The sequence below is a fragment of the Neovison vison genome, chromosome 2 (assembly GCF_020171115.1).
Source record: "Neovison vison isolate M4711 chromosome 2, ASM_NN_V1, whole genome shotgun sequence".
NCBI classification, from domain to species: domain Eukaryota; kingdom Metazoa; phylum Chordata; class Mammalia; order Carnivora; family Mustelidae; genus Neogale; species Neogale vison.
Genome location: NC_058092.1, coordinates 215,894,438 through 215,919,314, shown reverse-complemented (window position 1 = coordinate 215,919,314; position 24,877 = coordinate 215,894,438). Strand labels below are relative to the sequence as shown.

Here is a 24,877-nt window from a genome sequence, read left to right as displayed (position 1 = left end):
TTCAACCAAAAATCTCCCTAATTCCAAAAGGTTCTAAGGACAGAAAATTTCTCAAATACTTTTAAAAAAATACAGATGACACTGAGAAACTGTGAAAGCCCATGGTGTACCTGGGGCTTTCCCGAGATAACAAGGCATGTTGTGTGGGGATATGTAAGCCCCAGAAGGAAATACACAGCTGGCACAGAGCAACCCAACCATCCCAAAGAAAGGTTCAACGAAGGACTGAATAAAGAGGAATGAGGCTGGATGTTAAACCTTGGAGAACTATAAAACATTGTATTGTTTTGTGGTTAATAACATTAATGGTATTAATAATGTTAATGAGAACTTTGTTAAGGATAACCAAGCACACTAGCAAATCTCTATGTAGACTTAACACATTCAGTTCTGTGGGTAAGTACTATCACTGTCCCCATTTTATGGATGAGAAAACTCGGGATTAGATAAGTTGAGAAATATCTGGGGGTTGAGTGGGACAAGTGGCTGGACTCACTGAACAAGTTTCTTGGGCTTTAATAGCCATAAAAGGATAAACAATGAGGTGCTAGGCCTGTGTGAAGTGGGTAACTGGTACTGAGAGTCCTCCACATAAACTTAGGACTCAATAGGGTTACACCCTCAGTGAAAAGAAATGATAGCTAGAAGTCCAATCACTGGGACAGGAAGACCTGAAAGAAATCTAACAACATCTCCTGGGCTTTGAGCGAGGAAAAACACTTGGGCTGCCTAGAGAATTTATATTCACAACTCTTCCATCACAAGAGTTTGGGGTTCCAGGGTACATGAACCAAGTTGTCTAAGAAACCTCAAGGTCAGAATTCAATACAAAAAATCATCCTAAGCAAGTAGTATCTCCTTGGACACCTGGTTGAAACAAATGAACCTGAACCATTCCAGAGTCCTAGAAATAAAGCCTTTCTGGAAATTAGTCCACAATCCAAATTACAACACAAAAGAAAAAAGATCCAGCATGAATCAAAGTCAGCAGTCACAGTACATGATAGGAAAGATTGCCAAGGTCTTCAGCCAATAGAATGAAGACTATAAAATAAATGTTTAAAATAATTGAAGAGGGGCACCTGGGTGGCTCAGTGGATTGAGGCCTCTGCCTTCAGCTCAGGTCATGATCCCAGAGTCCTGGGATCGAGCCCTGTGTCAGGCTCTCTGCTCAGCCTCTCTGCCTACTTGTGATCTCTGTCAAATAAATAAATAAAACCTTAAAAAAATAAAAATAAAAATAAAATAATTGAAGATAAAAGGGAAGGAAAAAAAATAAAAAAGGATACTAGCAACAAGACCAGTCATATGGGGGGAAAAAAACCCTATATAAAATAAAAATAAAATCATTGAAAAGGAAATCTTGTTCAATTGGCTATTAGCAGAAAAGCACACCTTGAGAGACTTAGTGAGTAAGAAGACAAAGCTATAGAAATGTAACATAAGAAATAAAGAGAAGAAAATATCAAAAAGGCCAGTAGATAAAGAAGAATGAATGAGAAAATCCAACCTATATCTGGTTAAGAGTTCCAGAAGGAGTGAATAAAGAAGGTAAAAGAGAGACTATTTTTTTAAAAGATTTATTTACTTATTTGAGAGAGAGAGAGCATGTGTGTGCATAGTCAAGCGGGGGAGGGCAGGCAGAGGGAGAGGGACAGAGAAACTCAAGAAGACTCCAGGCTACATGGGTCTTGATCTTACAACCATGACATCATGTCCTGAGCCAAAATCAAGAGTCAGACCCTTAACTAACTACACCACTCAGGCGCCCTGACAAAGGAGACACTATTCAAAAACAAATTCAGATTCAGGAAATGGCAAATCCTAAGCACAGTCAGCAAAACTACATTCAGACCAAATGCATGGTGCTGAAACTCCAGAACACCAAAGACAAAGGGAAGCTTTACCAACCAAACAGAAGCAAAGGCAGGATGCCTGAAGGGGAGCAAGAATCACGAGACTGACAGCAGACTTCTCCACGGCGCCACTAGGTGCTCACACGGGGTTCTGCCCACTTAAGAGTACAAATAGAATTTCAACTTAATCACTTACGAATGTGGCTAAAATAAAAATATTTTTAGGTAAACAAACAAGCGTATTAGCCTCTGAAAAATGTATTGCTGAAATAATTATGAAAGGATACACTTTTAAAAGGAGATGGAACCTAGATGTAAGGAATTGGGGATATGAAAAAATAGAAAACAAAAGAACCAAGCCCACCTAGCTGACTAAGTCGGTGGGGCATGTCACTTTTGATCTCAGGGATGTGAGCTCAAGCACCACGTTGAACATAGGGCTTACTTTATTAAAAAAATTGAAAAACAAAGAAAACAAAAGAGCTGGTAAACATCTTGGTGAATCTGAATAAATATTCATTGACTCTATAAAAATCATGATGCTGACAGGATCACGGTGGTATTTGGAGTTAAAACATCAGATCCTTATGTTAAGAATAAGCATATGGATCAGCTGTGGATTGGCTTAGACATGATGTCTACAATGTGTGTTCAACTTTTGAGGAAATCTATAAGACAGAGTGAGAATTACATTGAATGGTGGTAGCTTTTCAGAAAATAACTGGATAAACCAGGAAAAGGAGAATAGGGAGTAATGAGGAGAAAGTAACCAGTGGATGACAAAAAAGGGGAATAAAGAAAACTCAATCCAACAAAAAAGCAGGAACAGGCTTTTTTTGAGCATTAAAATAATCAGGGTTAATAATAGAAAATAAGTAAAATTATCAATAAATACAAATAGACTAGATATACCAATCAAAAGACAAATATATCAGATTGGACTTTTTTTTTAATTACAAGATACTCACCTAAAATATAAAGACATCAAAAGTTTAAAAGTATAGAGAACTTATGCACAAAAATCCCAGACAGAGTTGTATTAATAACAGGTTATTTTGTAAGTAAAAGCATTAAGGATTGAAGAAGGTTCTCACGTACTATTAAGGGCACAATTCACCAGGAAGAAATAACAATTGCAACTTTTTAATTACCTTATGAACCTAATCTAAAATATACTTAAAGCAAAAAAAGTGACAGAACTACGAGAAATAGATAAATCTCCAAACTTTTTTTCAGTGATTATACAGACAAAAAATATTAGGAAAGATATAGATCTGGGCAACACAATTAACGAGGTTTATCTAATGAACATCACAGAGACTCCTGAAGTTTGAACACTTAGAGAGTATGTAACAATTTCAAGCACGCAGGCACCAGTTACAAAAACTGACTACCTTCATTGGTCCCAAAGCAAGTTTCGACAAATTCCAAAGAATCAGCAGAATACAGACCACAGTGCAAAAATATGAGAGATAGTAACTAAAAGATAACTTAAATGCATATATATATTTGGGAATTTAAAGTTGTACTTTTAATTACCATAAGAGGAATAGCAGATATTTTTAAGACTTACTCTCAGAGGAGAAATATTTCTGAAAACAGAAAATACTTAGAACTAAAAGAAAATGAAAATGCCATATTTCAAACCCTGTGGGGAAGAACTCAAGAAATCATTTAAAGGACATTTTATAGCTGTAGATGTTTCTCATAGAAAAGTAGATTTAACATTAATGAGCTGAGCTTCAGTCTTAAAAAGGTAGAAAACAAGTAGAATAAATCCAAAGCCTATAGTAGGAAAGAAGTAATAAAAATTAAAGCAGTCAATGAAATATAAACTTATAACAAAATCTCCTTCTTTTTAAAAGAAAACAATGTGATAATAACCATAAAGGTATTGCACTGATAGAAAGTGTGAACTCTGGAGGTGATGGGTCTGGTTTGAGTCCCCGCTCTGCCACTTCCCAGTTGCGTGGCCTTTGGACGTGAATTGTGGCTGCATTGGTGGAGTTACAGCCTAAAGCCCGGACTACCCACCAGACCCCTGTGCCCATGCACGGATTGGTTACCCTTGCAACAGGACTTCCAAGTTCTATACTCTGATGGGAGTGGCTTCCTTCTATAAAGAAACTGGGTATTACTGTCCCCATTGAACAGATGAAGAAACTGAGGTTTGAAAAATTTATGTACATCTCCCTAAAGTCATGTAATATAAGACCCTGGAGCTGGCTCAAGATGGGATCTTTCCGGCTGCAAAGTCTGCCCTCCCAACCACCAGGCTTATCTGTAAGAGAAGAGGCTGATCCCAAAGGGTCATTCAGCCTAGCCCTGCTCTGGAAAGCTACTTCCTATATATACCCAACCTCAGAGACAACGTCTTTGAAGGTAAAACATAAAAGAAAAGGGGTAAATGCATAGAAGTCCCTTGCTTGGGTATAGAAGTTCCTGCTCTTCCTAACGGTAACCCAGCAGTTAATATCATGGGCTTTGGAGTTAGAAATAATAAGAACGGTTGCTAATATTTATTAAACACTATGTACCAAGCATAATACTAAGCTCTTTCCATCTTTACAACCTCCCTTTCTGCAGGTTCTGTTGTTGTCCCATAACACAGATTAAGAACCCGAGGTGCCAAGAAGTTAACCTCACACAGGTATAAATTGGCAGAGGCAGGATTCGAATCCTGTCCACCGAACACCAGAGCTTACATCCTTTTTTTTTTTTTTTTTTTTAGATTTTATTTATTTATTTGACAGAGAGAGAAGTCACAAGTAGACAGAGAGGCAGACAGAGGCGGAGGGGGAAGCAGGCTCCCTGCTGAGCAGAGAGCCCAATGCAGGGCTTGATCCCAGGACCCTGAGATCATGACCTGAGCCAAAGGCAGAGGCTTAATCCACGAGCCACCCAGGTGTCCCCAGAGCTTACATTCTTATCCATGCTTCACTCCAGGAGCCCAACCTCCTCATCCACTGATTGGGGGTGACAATAGCCACCCCACCCCCCAAACTCTGAAAAGGAACTGAGACAGGTAGGGAAAGCCACAAGCACAGAGTCTAGCATGATGGCAGTAATGGTGGTGACAGCTGACACTTGCAAAGACACGGACCTAAAATGATTTTACCATTCCTGATTGTTCCAGAATAACTGAATGCATAAAGTCCACAAAAAGAAGCCTTTCCTTCCAGTTCATCTCACAAATCTTCAAGAGGACAGATCATCTGTGCTCTCTATGTGAAAGCTTATTTTCAAAATCAAGATCATAGCATTTCCCACCATATAAAGACATAAAGAAAAGCATTTAAAAGAATCTGACAAATAAAACTGCAGAGAAGGGGGGGGGGGACTGAAGGCTCACATCACCCAATGCAGTAAGTCTAGCCTTCAACTTCATTTTCCAGAATTCTTGAAATATCAGTGATGGCAGCATAAAAGACCAATTAATCATGTTGTTTGTTCTCTGTGTGTGAGTCACTGTTGCCATCTACAGTTAAAGATGGGGCCATGCAGCACTGCCAAAGAGCTCATTCTAAAAGCGCCTAGAGATGGTGATGCTCAGAAAACACGCTTGCTCAGTGAGTCCAGAAAAGAAAGACGCTACCTGCAGGAGAAGCTCTTTCTCAACCACCTCTTCCGTCTTGCTGATGAGACGTTTCTGCAGGGTGTGGATCTTCTGTATCAGCTCAAAGGTACTGGGGTCACTGGCCTGTTCAAAGGGAACAAAATAAAGCAGCTGAGATATCACCAGTTCAAAGCACTGACGTCTCTATGTAAAATAATTCTTTTCTTATTAAAATGTATCATAAACCTGCAGACCCCACACAGAGAGAATTAAAACCAAAATAAAAATAAAAGAACATAAGAGATTGCGATGGCCATCAAAAAAAAAAGCTGAAGTTTGGCTAATGTCTTATCTATTGGCTCTAGTTGGCCAATAAATGGAAAATGAACACATGTATTCTGCCGGGGGGAACAAGGATAATACTAATAATAACAATCACGATAGCTACTATGCATTATACCTGATTCTTTGCCACCGTCCCAACACCCTGCTAAGTGCTTTTCATAGAATATCAAGTTTTAGGCCCACGACAGTCCTAAGAGACATCACTGGTCTTCCCCTCTTACAGAGAGGGCAACTGAGGCTCTGAGGAATAAGTCGTCCACCCACACTGGTAAGAGGCAGAGCTGGATTCAGCTCAGATATGCCTGGCTCTCAAGTCTACCGTTCTTCATTACTATGCTCTGAGGCTTTTCCTCCTATGCCCTCTGTTTCCGAATGAATGAGACAGGCTTCCCTAATTTATTCAAACTCAGGATTCTCCTTTGGTAATTGCCAACAAGAAGATTCATTATAGCCTATGATGGGGAAGGTTTCTAGGATGTAGACTTCTGCTAATAATTGGCAGCAAAACACGACCATGGCATTTAGCTCTCAAATGGGGTTATCAATCCGTTAAGCTTTGAGGCAACTTCAATAACTATCTGTGTACAATTCAAACAAACGCTACAGTTATAAATTGATAATCTGTCCTCTCGACTTTGAGCCAAAGTTCTGCTTTCAACTGTACTGACATTTTGAATTAATCTAGCAGCTAAATATTTTCATCTGCTTCCACAATATTTTCTAATTTTTTAAATAGAAATTGACATGGAATTGGAAACTTTAAAGATCTGCTTGAAAACACATGGAATAAACTAACGCGACAGTAAATGAATTTTAAGTCTTCAGCTCTACTTTCCCAGACACATTCATATTATTGTTGGTTTAGTAAATGACACCACTCTTGGCATTTAAAGAGGAATAAATTAGGGTCAAAACCACGGGGAGAAAACATTCCACTGACTTTGACTTTGCTTAAGAAATACTAAGCAGTGCCAACTGACATCCACATACTGGGACTAGATCTGGCATACATTCATCTGGCAAGAATGGACGTTGTTAAAATGCAGGCCTCATGTTTACATAGCAATTTGTAATGCATTATCCTTAATGCTTTCTTCATTAAAAGGAAAAGGTAGAAATGAAAACCAAAAACTGACTTGGCTGATGGCTCCTTCTTATGTCCTATACTTTCACCCTCCCCAAACCCTAACTGATGGTGTCGTCAAAGCCCCTCCTGGCACCCACAGGGCTGGCCACAACTCTAAGAGAGGGCCATCTTTTCCTTGAATAAGCAGAGCTTATCGTTAACTGTTATCTGCAGGGCTGGTGGTAACGTCTATCAGGAAGTCCTAAAATAAAATATGAGAGTTGTTATCCATCAGCTACCAGTGAGACATTTGCTGTGTCCCCAGATCCTCAGAGAAAGGGTTTGGCTCACACAATGCTAGCCTTTCAAAAAAAAGGGCTAGTTGGCAAGAGCCTTGTTTCCTGCAGCAAAGAATGCAAAGACGAGCTGAAAGAAGGTATAGCTGCTGGTAGCCAGGGTGGCTAAAGGCAATCAACAATCTGAGACAGGTAGCTTTAGGAGTACTGGTTGACCAAAAACTACCTACCAGAAAAAATCTCAATTGGTGAGGCCAGCTCACAACTCACCTGGGTCTTCTTTAAATGGAAGGGATTTTGTCTAAGACTTTTTAAACAAAACCCAAGTAAACCATCTGGTTCTGGAACAGCCCAATTTATATTTGATCCAGACTTACATTTTAGGTGACAATTTTCATAGCATTAAATAAAACCGAGCTTCTTCCTGTGCTTTAGGTAGGAGATGGTGTGGAGTAGGAGAAGAGATCTGGAGAGGAGAGGAAGGCTCTGCCAGGTGTTACCTCAAGCTTTCTCCATCTGTGCACGTTCATGGGGTTCTCCAGCTCCTCCTCCAGGGCTCGACATCGTGTCCTCTCCTTCAAGAATTCTCTTTGCATGTGGAAAAGCTCCTGCCTGAGTCAGACAAGCTTTGTCTTATTAAGAAATTCTCCACCATTTGGAGAATTTATGTGGCTATAGACCCACTACACCATACATAAAAAGTTGGCATTAGGGAGACTTCTGTGAACACAGGCCAGCCTCCAGCCGGACACAGATGTTACCAATCCCCGCAGGGCACAAAACCTCAGTGTTATCTTTTTTTTTTTTTTTAAAGATTTTATTTATTTATTTGTCAGAGAGAGAGGGAGAGAGAGCGAGCACAGGCAGACAGAGAGGCAGGCAGAGGCAGAGGGAGAAGCAGGCTCCCCACCAAGCAAGGAGCCCGATGTGGGACTCGATCCTAGGACGCTGGGATCATGACCTGAGCCGAAGGCAGCTGCTTAACCAACTGAGCCACCCAGGCGTCCCCTCAGTGTTATCTTTAATGAAAGTACCAGAGCTTCAGAAACATGATTCTGAATACCCAAGGAGTTTACAAGAATATAAGAAGAACAGGGTGGAAGTGAATTATGAAAATTTCAATATGCTCTTCAATGCTTCTAAATATCTCTACATAAAGAACAATCTACCTTGTATGTTCTACCACCAAATATGGCACCTGACTGCAGGACACTGAGCCTCTGGCGATGACATGACACCAATTAGGGTAGTGAATTTCACCCTGACTGTGCACTGGAGTCACCTGGGGAGCTGCACAGCCCACCTTCGCCTGGATCCAACCCCTGCAGGGATTCCGAAACCTTCATTGGTCAAGTATGTTACTTGGGTTTCATAGGTTGTAAAGTCCTCCTGATAATTCTAATGCGCAGCCAGGATGGAGAAGGATAGAGTTAGCTGTGATATTTTATTTGATGGTCCACAACTAACTACACAGATGGCTGCAGAAGTCCTGAAGAACTAGTTCCGGCTCAGACCTACTGCTCCAATCTGCAGGAATCTCTAGTTAATAGGCCTGCACATCAGCCATTCATAGGACCCTGGGAGCTGGCAGCCACCCTATGGAACAAGGCGCTTTGTTGCGGGGCGGAGAAGAGGCAAACACTCACGTTGACATGGGCAATAAGGATATTATTATCTGTCCTCGTCTGTTGTGGGTGTGCAGATTACTAATACCAAGCCATCTCTTTTACTTAATTGCTTCATTTAAACCAATAATACAACTTCCCCTCATTAGCAAGACAAACCATTAGAATTAAATGCATGATGTTCACTCAACAGGGAGCTCAGCACAAGCTGCTTAGAATTAAAAGCATATTTTTAACACTTCGATTTTCTAGAATGTCGTCAGAAGAGAAGGGCGGGAGGGAGTGTTAGCTACTGTTATGGACAGGTTATTTTGTTCTAGGCTCTGTGCTAGGCACATTGTATTGGTTTTGATGTTTAGCTACAAGTCGAAAGCTCAGAGAAGTTAAGAGATTTGCCCAAGGTCACACAGCTTGTGGGTGGCAAGGCTGAGATTGGAATTCATGCTGGCTTGCCTCCAATATCTTCAGTGAGTTGTCTTCCCATTGAAGAGAAAAATATAAGCTGTTATCCACAAGTCAGTGATACTGACTAGGAATGGGTAGAATATGGTCCTTTGTGTATATAATAGAAATAACTCATGGCTGGCAAGTTTAGTGATGATCTTCGAGATCACTCAATAGTTCCTTAGAATGAACATGTTTGTCTTAGAAATGTCAGTGGTGGTATTTCTGGATAGTAAACTCCATGCGTGATTTTTTTAACCTCCTTTATGTTTTTTTCCTGCATTCGCCACATTTTCTACAGTGAGTGTGTTCTACTTTCATCATCTGAAATACAAGCAACTCTAGAAAAAAATAAAAAGTATTGATCCCTCCTCGATGGTGGCAACTTCCCTTGCTATTCCTGAATATAATCGCTGCATCTAAATATCAACACTATCTTCTAATTCAATTCATTTAAGAAGCAGATGCGGCCCGTGTCCTTGTCCCAAGGTGGTCAAGGATACTGTTCATCTATAAGTCCACAGGGAATAAGGACAGCACCGGAGACAACACCAAGCCTCTTATTTGGTTTCCTGCAATTGCCTATATAAAACATGGTGATGTTTTCCCAAAGGGGAAGTAGATCTTGTATAATACAAGATTTAAGGCCAGAAGAAGGCCCACTAAGCTAAAGTGAAAGCTGCAGAAGATAAATCAAGAGAGAGATATAAAATTTGGCCGCCTTCTAAGGAAACAGAGTTTTCAAATAGTGATAAAATTAAATTTTTCCCTTCTTTTCATTCTGTATATAATTCCAAGAAAAAGATGTGCAAATGTTACCAGGATTAAATTTAAATACTGCTGCTCAATCGCTTGCATGCTCCCTACTTAAAGAAATTCTGAAAAGCTCATCAGGGGAAATGGTTTTCTGAATTATATCTACCTTGTGTCTGTGATCTGTCCTGAAATTTATTTTTTTTATTATTTTCTTTTTTTTTAAATTTTTTAAAAAGATTTTATTTATTTATTTGACAGCAAGAGATCACAAGTAGGCAGAGAGGCAGGCAGAGAGAGAGAGGAGCCTGCTGAGCCGAGAGCCCAATATGGGGCTCGATCCCAGGCCCCTGAGATCATGATCTGAGCCAAAGGCAGGGGCTTAACCCACTGAGTCACCCATGTGCCCCAATTTTCTTTCTTAAAAGCCAGAATACGTTTCTAAAAGAATATTTTTGCACTCACTTATATTCCCTTAAGGACAAACTAGTTCACTTTTTTGGTGACATAGAAAGGGCACAATGTAGATTCTCAATCATGGAAAATTTGCTCTCATTATTTGCTTATAATTTCATCATATGAGAAAACTGATTTATACAACCTGATATAGACCTTCCACAACCAACAAGCAATGAACATACAATGAACATATAAGGTCATTTCAGGAGCTCCCCTGAGACCATGGTGCCCTTACCTCCGAGTTCATCGACATTAGCCTGTTACTATTATTATTATTATTATTATTATTACCTGAGTTCATCGACATTAGCCACACTCCTGGCAAGAATCCCCTTTTCTCTGCGAAGTTTCTTAATCTCAAGTTTGAGAATTCTCATGTCCTCCACCCTCTGGTTGTACTGGCTCTCGCCTTTATTCAGCACAGACTGTTGGATCTTGATCTTCTCGTAGAGCAAAGCCAACTCATCATTACGCCGGACAAGCTGAGACCCGAGGATATCTCTCTCGCTGATGACCTAGAAAGACAGGGAAAAGCATGGCCATTAGGGAAACAAAAGTCTCATTTTCATCAAGGCAGCCTCTTTCAGCCTGTCAAAGATCCCTCAAATGTCCATGTATGTGTACTAGGCATCCAGTGGGCAGGGCACTGGAAAGATCCTGCTAGACATTCAGCACAGCTCCTCCCATGGGTTTGCAGTCCCATCGGAAAGAGAAAGAGTACAACAAATCATCCATCATCATCATCATCCCACATTTCTTGGCCTCTGGGTGTTTGGGTTTTTTCCCAATCCATTATTTTATAAATGTTAGATTTTGAATGACTTTATGGTGGACTAGCTCTTGCCCATTTCCACCAGTCCTTACTGTCTTACACTAGCCACTTTCTCTTTTTTTCAACCTGCCAAATCTCTGAAAGCATTTAAGTTCCTAACCCCCTAATTATGCATTTCAGTTTCTAACTCCAGAATTATATAATTATTCATTGCAATTACATGTGAGCAATTATATTGTACTGGAATATAAGGTCCCTGAGAACAGGGACCTTATTTTCCCATTGATCAGGGTATTCCCAATGCCTAAAGGATAGTAAGTGCTCATAAATATGACTTGAATAATGAATGACTATTTCATAAGTGATCAACAGAAGATGGGTCTCTACTGCTGTTCTTCCAACAGATGGAATGCAAAGCCTAGAAAAGAATGGGGATTCATGGAAAGTGGAAGCAAACAGTTGTGTCTGCAGATGAGACCTGCAGGTCTGGTGAGGAGGGGTTCCTACCTGGTCTAATTCCTTCTTCTGTCTCAGCCTCTCCCCATCAGCCTCAGCGATGATTCGCAGGAGTTTTCTCTCTTCCGCTTCCTGCTTTTCAATGAAGTGTTTGGTCTCCAGAGCTTGTTGTCTTAGCTTCTGCAGCTCAGCCTGACAAAGAATGAAAGATACAGAGAGATTTCGCTCTGTGGCAATACAGACCTGGACGTCGGGCCCGGATTTAGCTGCACAGTTGTTCTTCTTACACTGACCCCCTGATGTTTCGTTTAGCGTGGTTTGATCACTCTCCCGAGTAAAACCAGCTTCACTCACACACACATGCACACACACACAGGCCTTGCAATAGTGTTGTAAAGAAACAACAGTGTACATCACAGTGATCATGTTTATTCCATGTGTTGTGCCCTTGAGGGATTTCCATCCTTTTTCTAGATATGGATAGCAGAGGCTTCATTGGCATTCAGCAGCTCTTCTCTTCCCAGCTAAACAAGGTGAGAATTCACAAAGAATAGTGCAGAGGAGGATGTAGGGGTGAGGACAGGGGAGGGCCTTTGTATGCACTACCTCCTGTAATGTCCCAACACAAACAGCACATCAACCATAAAGATAAAGCCTGTTGCAAGAAAAGAATAAATTAACAAAGAGAATGACCAAGTGTCTATCTTGATGGAACAGAAGAGATGTCATGATATAAAAAGATATATAGATTCTTTTCCTCAGATGCCTCCAATCTAGATGAGAAGATAAGATACACAAGTATTATGTGAATATTAACAATTCTAGGCAGTGATTTTTTCAATATCTTTATTAGCACACAGAGGACTGATGTTACAGGAGGTCAGAGGACTATGGTTGTCAGGGAGGCTTCCTGGAAGAGCTCAGATCTTGAAGCTCTTGAGGTTACATGGAAATTGTAAGAGTGATGGGGACGAGGTGCCATGGGACTGGTCAGTTTCAGAAGGAAAATTCCTCTCATCAAAGGACACATTCACTTCAACCCCATGAGTATGTTTGTGACCTACAGTATCTCTGGCATGATACCAGGCATTTTGCATAGCTACTCTCATCCCGTTTTACAAATACAATGTGTAGGAGACAAAGAAAACCAAATTCGCTTGCCCAAGGTCACACAGCTAGTAAAGAGCAGAGTTTAGATTGCAACCCAGATCTTTTGATTCCAAAGCCTGTGGACTCTTTTGATTCCTAGCAGGGGTGGCTAGCATCACCCAATTGTTTCAGGCAAAATACAAAAAGTAAGGCTTGAAAGATTCATCATCCATTAGAAATGACAAATATAACCAACTATGTTACAAATGTGGAAATGGTATTTACTGTGGAAAAAAAAGACATGGGAGTACCCAGAGATGAGTTTCTAATTCCTGCCTGCCTAGGGGTTAGAGGGAAGAAACAGCGAGACCCTTGGCAACTGACAGATATTTCCTAAGAGAAGAGACTTGTGTTGGGGGGAGGCATTAACCAGACAAGCATGCAAACTGTAAAGTATGTTCACCATACAGCCGAGCATCTGGTGTGGCTGATTATTGGCGTGTGGGGTAGGGAATAGCAGGAGGTAAAACTGAGCCAGACAGGGAAGGGCTTTATATGCCACACACTGTACAGAGTATGCAAGAAGGAGCCACAGAAGTATTCTCATTAAAGGGAAGAAGAGTATGTCTTTGAGAGGTTCCATGCCCACATGGGAAGGACAGGTTTTTATCACAGACCAGGTCAGCAGAAAAAGAAACAAATGAGAAGAGAGCTCTGATTTCACCCATGCCTGGAAACACAAGGGAGATGACAAGATGATTTTAAGGCTCAGTGACCTGCAAGTTGGCAAATGACAGTAAAAAAAAGTGATACATTTTTTTCTTCAAGGAAGTACTGTGACACCCCCCCCACCACCCACCCACCCAGAAAGTTGACTGGGACAATAGAAAACCTCTTACTTACAAAGTGCCCAACACAACTTGAGTTGGGTTGGACTCATGGAGACCAAGAGTCATGAATTTCATACCTCAATCTTGTCCAAATAGTAGAAGATACTGCACGCCTAGTAATAGATGTGTAATGTCACAGACTAAATGCCTCTGGCTACTGTAAAATCGAAGAATTCTTTTATGACATTTGGCTCATTCACTCATGAAATATGTTTTGGTTTGGGGATAAGCGAAAGGAAAGGCATTCTGAGAAAAGATCTGGTCTAGCATTTACCACTTTGGGGGATTGCCTACTGGGAAAGAGAGCAAAGAACCAGCCTTTCTCTTTCTATCAACAGTTAAGGTGACAGTGAAGACAGCCATAAAATACCTGCGTGGCTCATGTTTTCTTTAATAAAACTTTTATTTTCCCAGATGTGCAACATTCACTTCCCTGTTCCTAAGTGCCAAGAGCTGATCAGAATCCATCAGCAGAACAAAATGAAACCCCCGTTATATTAAAATGCAATCAACGGTGTGTAAAAGTATCTGTCTGAGATGTAAAACCATTCACGCGTTTGGCATTGCTGTGTGTTTGTGTTTTTTTTACCACAATATATCAAAATTCTGAGTGGTCTCCTTATGTCATAAATTTATGGGCTGTAAACAAGATGTGGCATTAGACTATGGCAGCAAATGTTAACATCAACAAAATACCTTGAGTCTAATGCGTTTAGCAGCTATAAATCTGTCTCACCCAGAAGAGATGGTAACTGCTGTGAGCCCAAAAGCCCATCAAACAATGTTCTAGAGGGGACCTGAGGTATCCTAATCTCTCAAAGCATTGCTGGTGGTATGAAGTAGTAATACACTCACAGGACACACTCTTTAGTCTCTGCCTCCACAATTATCTTTGTGAGGGGTTTACAGAATATCTATCATCCAATATGGCTGTAGGTACACATCTCAACTCAAGAACCATACGCACCGGTGTTTTACCCATTCGTACACGATCCCGACATTCACTGGGTGTCACAGAAACCATCTGTTTACATCTAAAACAAATAGGACCACCCAAAGTTTTCCAGCCATGGGAATAATTGGGCTTCCCCTCTCTCTCTGTGGCAGCTCCCAGCCAGGTCACCCTAGTAAAAAGATAAGGTGCCCTGAAGCCAGGTGCTAATGTGATGCCGGGTTCTGGACAGAGAGAATCCGCTACTGAATTATTCACCAGGAATCAAAGTGCTGTCACAGTGATGTGGGATGATTTGGAGGTGATGAGGCAGAATCAGGGGCTTGTTAGGACACTCCAAATGAGACAGCTCCGTCAGCGCTGATGAGACAAGACTGGGACAGAATGGGCAGATGAACGCACATGCAGCAATATCTACAAGGACTATTGACATTCTGTCATAACCATAATGTGCTGACGATGTCTAGAATACTGAGGAGTCAGTAGAGCCTGGTAGCAACTGAGAGAGGAACAGAAACATGGAAGGAGCAAGAGGTTTCTTCTGAGGGGAATGAATGAGGACAAAGATGATCTACTAAGGACAACAGTTTGTCATCTTGGAGAAGTAGTCAATTGGGTGGTCCTGTCTAAAGGTGTCCCACAGTCTGCCACGCAGGAGGGGACTTGCCCTTCCCTAGAGGCATTCCGTGCCCACAGAGCTTTGTAGAACACAACAATAATAAGCTAAATGTCTCTTGGAGCAAGGTTACTAGAAAATTTGTCCTTCCCTCCTGGGTTTTGGTTTGCGAACTTCAGATGCGTGATATCCAGAGATCTGTGCGAATTGTGATTCAAATATGAGGCTAAAAAAGTCAAGAGGCTGAAACTCAACATTTGCGCTGTCATATTTTTCTAAAGAATGTCAGACAAGCTTCGTGATAGTCCAAAATTATCCAGTCGAAGCACCATTACAAGTCACCCTTGGATAACCTCAAATAATAAATCAAGCAGGCATCCTTTCTCTGTTCCTCATTCTTACCTCCATGGGAAATGCTGAGGGAAAAAGTCATCCTGGTTTCACAGTAAGTCCAAAGTAATCACCTTTCTATAATCGATAGCCCCAAGCTCTCCAGACCTAGGATTCCCCACTTAGAGCAAGCTCTCTAGGGCAGAAGCCCTTTAAACTCATCTTCCATGTTCACCCACTGCCAGTTCTACTGGTCCAAGACCAAAAAACAGAGCCCTATTGCCTTTTCTTTTCTTTTATTTTGATGCTTCTTTGGAACTATATATGCATGATGATGAAAGGCATAATTGAAACAAATATTAACCAAAGTCAAACTCTAGGGAGTTAGGAATAACTGATCTTTTGCCTAGGACATTGCTTTTTCTAAAGCAGAATTTTGAAGAAGGCGGGTAGTTCTACCTTGGACCCCATTATGGGGTAACAATCTTTTGGAAAAGAACATTAGTCGGGAAAGCAAGAGATGAAGATTGATGTCATCCTATAAAAAGAAAGAGATGACCAAATAGAGTTGTACTGAAGCCTTGCTAACATGGGTCCATGCGGCCCATGGTGAAGCAATGTTTATAATAAGATTCTTCAGGTTTATTCAATGGTAAATAAACTCATTCCACTACAGGCTTTGCTATCATCTACAAAATTATTCTTTCAAACAGGAAAACAGGGGCAAAGATGCGGGATATCTTCTAATTTAAAATTATATATTTATATTTCTTTATATGGAAATGAATTTTAATGCACAATTTTTTATTTGCTTTTTATCATAAGCTAGAGTGGGGAGATGAAAGTCTCAGGTAAATATCAATTATCATATCCTTTCTGTACAGACACTTTTGTTATATTTTAATCTTTCTCAAACCAAATGTGCCTTGATTTCATGTAGTAGTTTTATTTCCATGAAGACCTATCATTAAGTTGACAAAACCTATTATGAAATTGAGAGTGCATATTTCAATCTATGGCATCTTGGAATCAAGGAAATTTTGCTTTAAAGCTGTCCAACACCAGCTACACACTTTCAAGACAGGAACTATCTTTGAAAACTAAAATGCAGAAACCAAGACACCCAGTCTCTGATTTGCTATAGAGACTTCCTCCAAGTGGCTCATAAACACCCATGACTATTCTGCATATACATTTCCCAAGTGAAAGTGATACTTGCATAGCCTTAGTTCCTTTTTAACTCCTTGGTCAAATGGATTAAAAGGGAAATCTATTGGCTTGGATAGGAAAAGAAAAATACTTCAGGTTTAGTGAATGTGTATAATAAAACATATTTCATTCGAGGATTTGAAATGGTATAATTATTTGGTGTGTATTCTTGGAAAAGGTCTTTATATTAGTAGATATATGATGTGCCAAGTTGGTAAATTTAAAAGGGTATGTCTTAGGAATATACAGGAAGACAGAGGTGATTCCCTGGAGGAGGGGCTAAGGCAAGTGCAGGCAGAAAAGTCAGGTGCACATAAAGCATTCACCTATTAGGGGCAGCGGGACAAAAGGTCTTGCCAGCAGCACCTTATGGAAGGCCCAGGGAGGAGTCTGGGTGGGTTGGGCATGGGTGTTGGATGCAAGTTGTAAATGCAAAAGGACTGTGGCAAGCCAGCAAGCCCCAGGACTTCTTGGGCACTGTCAACGTGCTCCATTCTCTTCTGCTGATGGGATGACAGCAGTTGGTGAACTAGCTGCTTATGCATCTCCACCAGCCTTTTCCCCACTTCTACCTGGGAGCACTGCCCAGAAGGAAACCTGCCCTGGAGGGGGTGTGGCTCCTCCTATGGTTCCTCTGTTGTTCTCCCCGCCCCTCGTTCCTTCAGTGAGCACAGAGCCTGCCTCACGGGGGGCAAACAGACAGACTCCTGCCACCACCATTTTTATTGCCAATTCTATACCTTCAGAGTTTCCTTCTCCTTTTCTATCCGCTGCTGTTCCAGGTGCAGCTTCACAAGGGCTGACTCTTTGGCTGAGATTTCTTCTTTCAGCTGATCTACCTGATGGGTCATAATCTTCAATTTTCTCTTCATTTCTGTTATTTCATCCTAATAAAATGAAAGAAGAAATGTTTGAAAGTGAATTAAATAGACAACACCATTTGTATAAAAGTTCCATCCATATTCAAGAGCTTTTAAGGGAAGCTTTCTCCAAACAGTGGTCTCCTGAACAATTACCACTGGGCTATTCCTTTGTCTCTTGTGCCCATCAACCTCCAAGTCCCTCCGAGCCTTAACTCTCAAAATACTCTCATGCAATATTCACAAAGTATGCAAAATGACTATGCCACACACACAACACAAATACAAAACACACAATACATATATACAGCACATACAACATGCGTGACATACATGTGACACACGTATGATGTACAACACATGCAACACGCATGCCACATGCAACACATACAACACAATACATGCATATAACACACAATACACAGAGCACATGTACACAACACATGACACAACATATGCAGCACATGTGACCCACAACACACATGGCACAGATAACACATACAACAAACACAGCATGTACACACAATACGTACAACAAACATGCACATGCAACACACACGCTTTATTCCTTGTTTTACAAGGGAGGAATTGGCCCCACAACAAACATTATAACTAAAAGGTCACAAAGCAAAGATCTGAAATTAAATGACAAGAGTGTGCTGCTCCCCTCTGAGTCATGGTTGCTATTAGCAGTTCTAAAAATTAGAAACAGGAGAACTGCAATTCTACAATTCGACATAATAATTAAAGCAGGACCATGATCTTCACATCCCATCAAGCTGTGTCATTTCCACTTCAAATAAGCTGATAGTTCAGCACAAACTGATCTTCTCTTTCAGGTGAATTCCATGAGATTTCTGGTTTGCTCTGTTCTAAATTCTGCCATTAGGAAAACAGAAACTGCCTGAAACCCAGAAGGGGGGAGGAGTCAAAACGTAAAGACTAAATACATTCTTTACCTGAGCCTCAACCAGATTTTTGCTATACAGATTTCTGTCTGACCTCACGGCTTCATACAGGTTCTGTTGTTGTTTTAACTTAGTCTCTGATTCAGCGATTTTTTTCCTGTAGTCAAAAATCTGCATTTCACGGATTTTTATGTCTTCCATGTTCATGAGGACCTGGAGAAGAAACAAGTATATTAAATGGTTAAAGAGCCGATCTGTTTTTATCAGTTCGGGACAAACAGAGATTTTGATCTAAGGGTAGCTGGTAGAAATGCTCACAATCAGAAAATCTTACTGTGGTTATAATCACTGCGGTACAACACAGAAATTCAGCCCAGCTGATTAGGGGCAAACATACATTTGATCTACGCTAGAGTTCTGCCCAAGCATGAAGGCTTAGTGCAGTTATTTTGTGATGACAAGAAGAAAAAAATAAAGAAATTCTTTCAGTTCTGAAAACCTCTCCCAAACACCCACCCAGCAAAAAAGAGAAAAGAAAAAGGCACCAGTTTAAACAGATCTTCACATGGAGCACTAAGAAAGATAAGAAATAACTTAGCTTATTTGTGGAGCGTAACAAATAGCATGGAGGACATGGGGAGTTAGAGAGGAGAAGGGAGTTGGGGGAAATTGGAAGGGGAGGTGAACCATGAGAGACTATGGACTCTGAAAAACAATCTGAGGGTTTTGAAGGGGCGGGGGGTGGGAGGTTGGGGTACCAGGTGGTGGGTATTATAGAGGGCACGGATTGCATGGAGCACTGGGCGTGGTGCAAAAATAATGAATATGTTATGCTGAAATAAATTTAAAAAAAAAAGAAAAGAAAAGAAATAACTTAGCTGTTTGGCCACCTTCATAGCTTTGGAAATTTAACCGTGAGAAAGAAAAGGGGCCTCTGGACATCGATAGCAATCAAAACGCTGTCTCGCCAATATCAAACTCGCTCCATCCGGGAAACTCAAAGGACTTCATAAAAATGCATTCTATTGTGCACCAAACACTTCAAGGCAAGATGAGATGTGAGAATAACTGCCTGCTTTTTGCAAGTATGAAAAACCGAGGCACAGAATTCCACCGCGAGCCAATACTTCTCAACAAGCAATCCATACAGCTGAAATTACATAATCATGACTCTCAGCTGCAGTGTCCACAGAAATTGATTTTTTAAGGACAAACTTCTTCGAAAATTCCTTAAGAAGAAAAACTTTTGCATTGATTGAATCAGTGGGGTTATGGTCTGGACAAAAGCTGGAACACACGAGGAGAAAATTCTTCAGAGTTTTATTACTGCATCGCGGTGACGTTCTCTTAATGGTTTACAGCTTAAGGAGGGGGTAAACGGAGAACAGAAGGCCAGGCAGGTCCTTGCACTAACACGGCCAGGGAAGGTTCCTCTGGAGAAGAGGCATTGTACCTAGAACTGAATGGTCAGAAGGTACTTAGACCTTTGCCATGCTCCTGCTGTTCTCAACTGTGGGCTACCTGTGAGCAGCACGTTCCCAAATCATTGCCCTACGCAATCCTTTCTTGCACCCGTGGAATTAGGACACTCCAAGAAAACCCTGTTCTCAAGTTTTGCCATCAGAAGTAATAATAGCTCGTGTTTAGTATGTTCATCCTTTATATATTTTTTTAAGATTTTATTTATCCATTTGAGAGAGAGAGTGAGCGTGAGAGAGAGCATGAGAGGAGAGAAGGTCAGAGAGAGAAGCAGACTCCCCGTGGAGCTGGGAGCCTGATGCAGGACTCCATCCTGAGACTCTGGGATCGTGACCTGAGCCAAAGGCAGTCCCTCAACCAACTGAGCCACCCAGGCACCCAATTATCCTTTATATCTTTAAGTAAACAGCTTCCAAAATTTTCCAAGACACATTTAAGGAGGGATGGAACTAAATCATAGTAAATGCCCTTTGGGCATATATTATTTTGCAGCATTTTTTTTTCTTATTACACCTATTGATTTGATATACTTATTAATAAATGACTCCCTTTACAAGTATTTTAATTTTATTTCTTTATACATAGCCCCATGTGCCATCATTTTAAATAAACACATCAGCGTGAAATATTTTTTTTCTTTTACTTATTTATTGGGACCTTCCTTCTCTCTTCTACCCATATCAACCCCTCATCGACCCATAGAGCAACCAGGTTAACAATTTAGTGTGTGTTCATCCACATTTTCCTTTGAATTCTACATATTCAGTTCGAGTCTTCTGGCATAACAGCTAATAGTTCTTACATTCTATGTACCAGGCGTCCTATATATATTAACTCATTTAATCTTCACAAAACCCCTACAAGATGTGCGCTATGAATAACCTAATTTTACAAAGAAGGAAATCTCAGTCAAAGAAAGTAATACCATCCACACCTCCTCAACCAGTAAATAGACAGACACAGGGATTTGTTTGTCTCTTTTTATCTTGCTTTTTAGGTTTTGTTTTTATTTTTTAGCCAAAGGTGATCTTCTTATATATGCTTGTATGCGCCTTGCTTTTTAATCACTCAGTAATACTTTGGGGGATCATGTGGAGTATCTCTACTTTACTCTCTTTCAGGGTGGTTTAGCACACCACCGTGTGGCTGAGTCATCACGACTCGGCTCTTCACTTGTATGGGCATTAGCTTGGTTTCCACTTTTTTGCCATTCTCAACCCTGCCCCACAAAACATTTTGGTACATGTGTCCTGGTTTGCCTTCACTTCTGTTGGAATGGATTCCCAGGAACGGACTATCTGGCTCAAAAGACATATGTATTTTCAACCTTAATAGATATTGCTAGATCGCTTTCCAAAATGGCTGTAACGCTTTACATTTCCATAGCACGCGCAATAGTTTTCTTGATAGGAAACTATCCTTGCAGTTTCAGGATAAACCCTCTTTGGCCATACTGGGTGATTCTTTTAATTTACTGTTGAGGGCACCTGGGTGGCTCAGTGGGTTAAGCCTCTGCCTTCGGCTCAGGTCATGATCTCAGGGGCCTGGGATCGAATCCCGCATCGGGCTCTCTGCTCAGCAGGGAGCCTGCTTCCTCCTCTCTCTCTCTGTCTGCCTCTCTGCCTACTTGTAATCTCTCTCTGTCAAGTAAATAAATAAAATCTTAAAAAAAAATTTACTGTTGAATTTGGTTTGCTAGAATTTCATTTAGGATTCTGCATACATATTCACAAGTGATCGAAGTCAATAACTTTCTTTTCCATTCTATTTCAACATCAAGGTTTCTGCTAGCTTCATAGAGCGAACAGAGTACCTTTCCGTTCACCCATTCATTCACTCACCCATTTATTCACTCGCTCACTGGCAGGCACTGTACAAGCACTAGTGATGTAAAGAACAGTAAGACACATTCTCTGCCCTCAAGTATACCTCTAGGGAGTGATGGTGGCACACAATGGGTAATCAAGGAATAAACAGAACCAGGAAACTTAGACATATATTGGGTGTTGGAGAAGCAAACACTGGAAGGCTAACGAATAGTATCTTCTGAGGAAGGTCCTACATGTACAATGTAAGCCGTTGATATTTGGGATTTGCACCATTTATGGAAACTACTTCTTCCTTCTTATGCTTCAGCCATCCCAACCAAGGACTCACATTGGACCCCAAGCTCTCTCCCAGGCCTGGAGTCTTTACTCATTATCCCTGCAGAAGGCATGGGTTATACATATCAGTGCTGGAATGTCAATCAGTATTACCCAAAAAAAAATGCAAAGTGCAGGAACAGCACTTTTTCTGAAGTTACATAGCCTGAGACTTATCTGATTCTCAAAAGTTCGAAGAAAGTCCATTCTAAAGTTATTTGGCCCTGTGAGCATTGGATTTAATTCTCCCTCAACTTCTTTAGTGGCTTCCATAGTTACTGATCTTCCTACGTTTACTACTTCTCTACAAGTCAAACCTTGATGTACATACATATTTTTGAGAGAATTACCTATTCAGCCAATTTTTAAAATTTATGCCACTAGATTTGTACAAAGTATTTTTACATGCTTTTACTGTTCTATCATTATTAACTGAGATCATCTACTTTGTGTGGAAAGAGAACAGCCCAAAGAAAGAATAAATACAGACTGTGGAAATGGTTTGGATGGTTGATTGAGGGCCTAGAAGGAACAAAATTAGAAAATCTGAAACAAGGAGGTCTGGAGAAAAGGCATCTGCATAGATCTGAAATGAAAAGAAACACCTTTCCTTTTCCCATCATTTCTTCCCTCCATATCTGTAGAATCCATAAAAATGAGTAGCAGGCAGTCTTTCAAGGTACCACCACCACAAACTAAAATTTATAAGTCAGAAATAAGTGTGGGAACCTGGGTGGCTCAGTAATTAGGCATCTGCCTTCAGCTCGGTTCATGGGTCATGGGGGAGAGGGTCCTGGGAGAGAGCCCATGCAGGGATCCCTGCTCAGTAAGACTGTTTCTCCCTCTGCCTGCTTCTCCCCTGTTTGTGCTCTCTCTCTTTCTGTCAAATAAATGAATAAAATCTTAAAAAAAAAAAAAATAGGGGCACCTAGGTGGCTCACCCATTAAGCAGCTGCCTTCGGCTTAGGTCATGATTCCAGGGTCCTGGGATCGAGCCTCACATTGGGCTCCCTGCTCAGTGGGAAGCCTGCTTCTCCCTCTACCACTCCCCCTGCTTGTGTTATGTCTCTCTCAAATAAATAAATAAAATCTTTTTAAAAAAATAAAATAAATGTAAAACCTAAATAAGATATCTATTACTGGATCTGGTATTTGTTTAATTAAAAAAAAAAAGAAAACAAAAAAAGAAAGGCACTATCTCTGACTAAAATTTAGCCTTTCTATGGACATGATCACACTTCTTTGGGCTCAGTGAAATGAATGGATTGAAAAGACTTTGAACAGCATCATCAGCATTCAGAATATCAAGCAGTACATCAGAGAAAAGAAAAAAATTGCTTGTTCAATCTCTCTGAGAGATGTTGTAACAAGAATCATCCTTTGCATAGACAGAATAATGCTCCAGAGAAAGGATGCAGCCAAGGGCATTTCTTTGGGGGGGCATCCAACTAGTAGGGTCTATCTTTGTGCACACAACAGTGCAGGAAATCACAGTGCATTTGCTTCTGGATTCTTGAAGCTAGGAATAATAAGAACTCATCATGATACCAAGAAGATCAAAGGTATTTTAGTTAAATGACAAAGAAAAAAATACTGAAACTAAGGGAAAAGACAATCTACAAAGCAATTTATTTGTAAGTGTTGGAACTCAATTTGTTTCAGTGGAAATCATTCAAACCAATGTCAAATCCTGAAAATTCATAAAATGTGTGAGGTGTTGAGTAGGAGCAAAACCTTTAGTCAACAGTCCCCTGTTGAAAATGGCATATCAGAGAATGTGGGATGTCAGCTCTGGGGCTGGAGCTTAATTAACTGATTATACTTTAGATACCTCAAACCAACTCATGAGAGAAGTCATATCCAAACATGAAAAGCTCTTTTAGAGCCGGAGACTTGGAGACCCCAGCCTTCAGAAACCCCCTTCAAACTAACCAAGAAAATGCTTACAGAGCAGTCTGAGGTACAGTCCCAGTTTATAACCTACTACCTTTTCTTTTTCTGTTAAAACAACCTGCCAATAGAAGTAAGAGCGAGATAAGAAATCAATAATGCATGCTGGAAATCTGCAGCATAGTCAAAACATCACATAAACTAAGGCAGGATAAGAAAGTAGGTCACTGAATTTGGAGCCCTTTAACTTACATTTGATGAAATATCAGTATAATAAACTCCTCCAATAAGTTTTTCTGACTCAATGTCAATGATTTGAATGCTGACAATGCCTCTACCTTCATAATGAAACTGAAAAACTCACTCTCAGGAAAACAAAACAAAATTAAAAAACCTATGTGGCCAGGCACGTGAGATTTTAAGTCTTCTCTATTTTTCTTGCTTTTTTATCTTATTCCCTACCTTAAATTTAGAAAGGCATATCTATGTTTCTGGGTGGTTTTTAAGATTGTATTTTTTCAGGGGGAAATGATGAGGGAGCACGAGGCCGGCTGAAGACAAAGCAAAAGCTGGCGCCTTGCACCCCCCTCTCCATCCACGCTCCCCCTCAGTCAGAGGTGTAGCATCCCTCAGGCAGCCCTGACTGCCATGAACAATAAACAAATAGTTAACTTGCAGAGCTCACAATCCTGCTAGACAGGAGTCTCCCTTGGCTTACAAATGTCCTAAATCTAACTAACAAAGACGACTGATAGCAGGATTGTGACACCCCACCAAAAAGTCTCCCAACTATCTTAATGTTAATGGTTGGTCTAAACACAACAGTGATCCAGCCAGCCGCAAGGGCAAGGCCTCCGGTAGGCCTCGGACATCCTGGCACCT

The 24,877-nt window shown here is 40.7% G+C and overlaps 1 protein-coding gene across 3 annotated transcripts in view; it reads right to left on the bottom strand.

The window, feature by feature from the left end:
- The window catches only part of CFAP58 (cilia and flagella associated protein 58), a 118,633-nt gene that overhangs the window by 39,165 nt on the left and 54,591 nt on the right, over positions 1 to 24,877 (bottom strand). For all 3 annotated transcript variants that reach the window (XM_044240461.1, XM_044240462.1, XM_044240464.1), the window contains 6 exons: positions 18,534 to 18,695; positions 17,455 to 17,601; positions 11,680 to 11,820; positions 10,692 to 10,915; positions 7,620 to 7,731; positions 5,452 to 5,556 (listed from right to left, as the gene is read on the bottom strand). In XM_044240461.1, the coding sequence (XP_044096396.1) occupies positions 5,452 to 5,556; positions 7,620 to 7,731; positions 10,692 to 10,915; positions 11,680 to 11,820; positions 17,455 to 17,601; positions 18,534 to 18,695 (891 nt within the window). The remainder of the gene's footprint in view (positions 1 to 5,451; positions 5,557 to 7,619; positions 7,732 to 10,691; positions 10,916 to 11,679; positions 11,821 to 17,454; positions 17,602 to 18,533; positions 18,696 to 24,877) is intronic.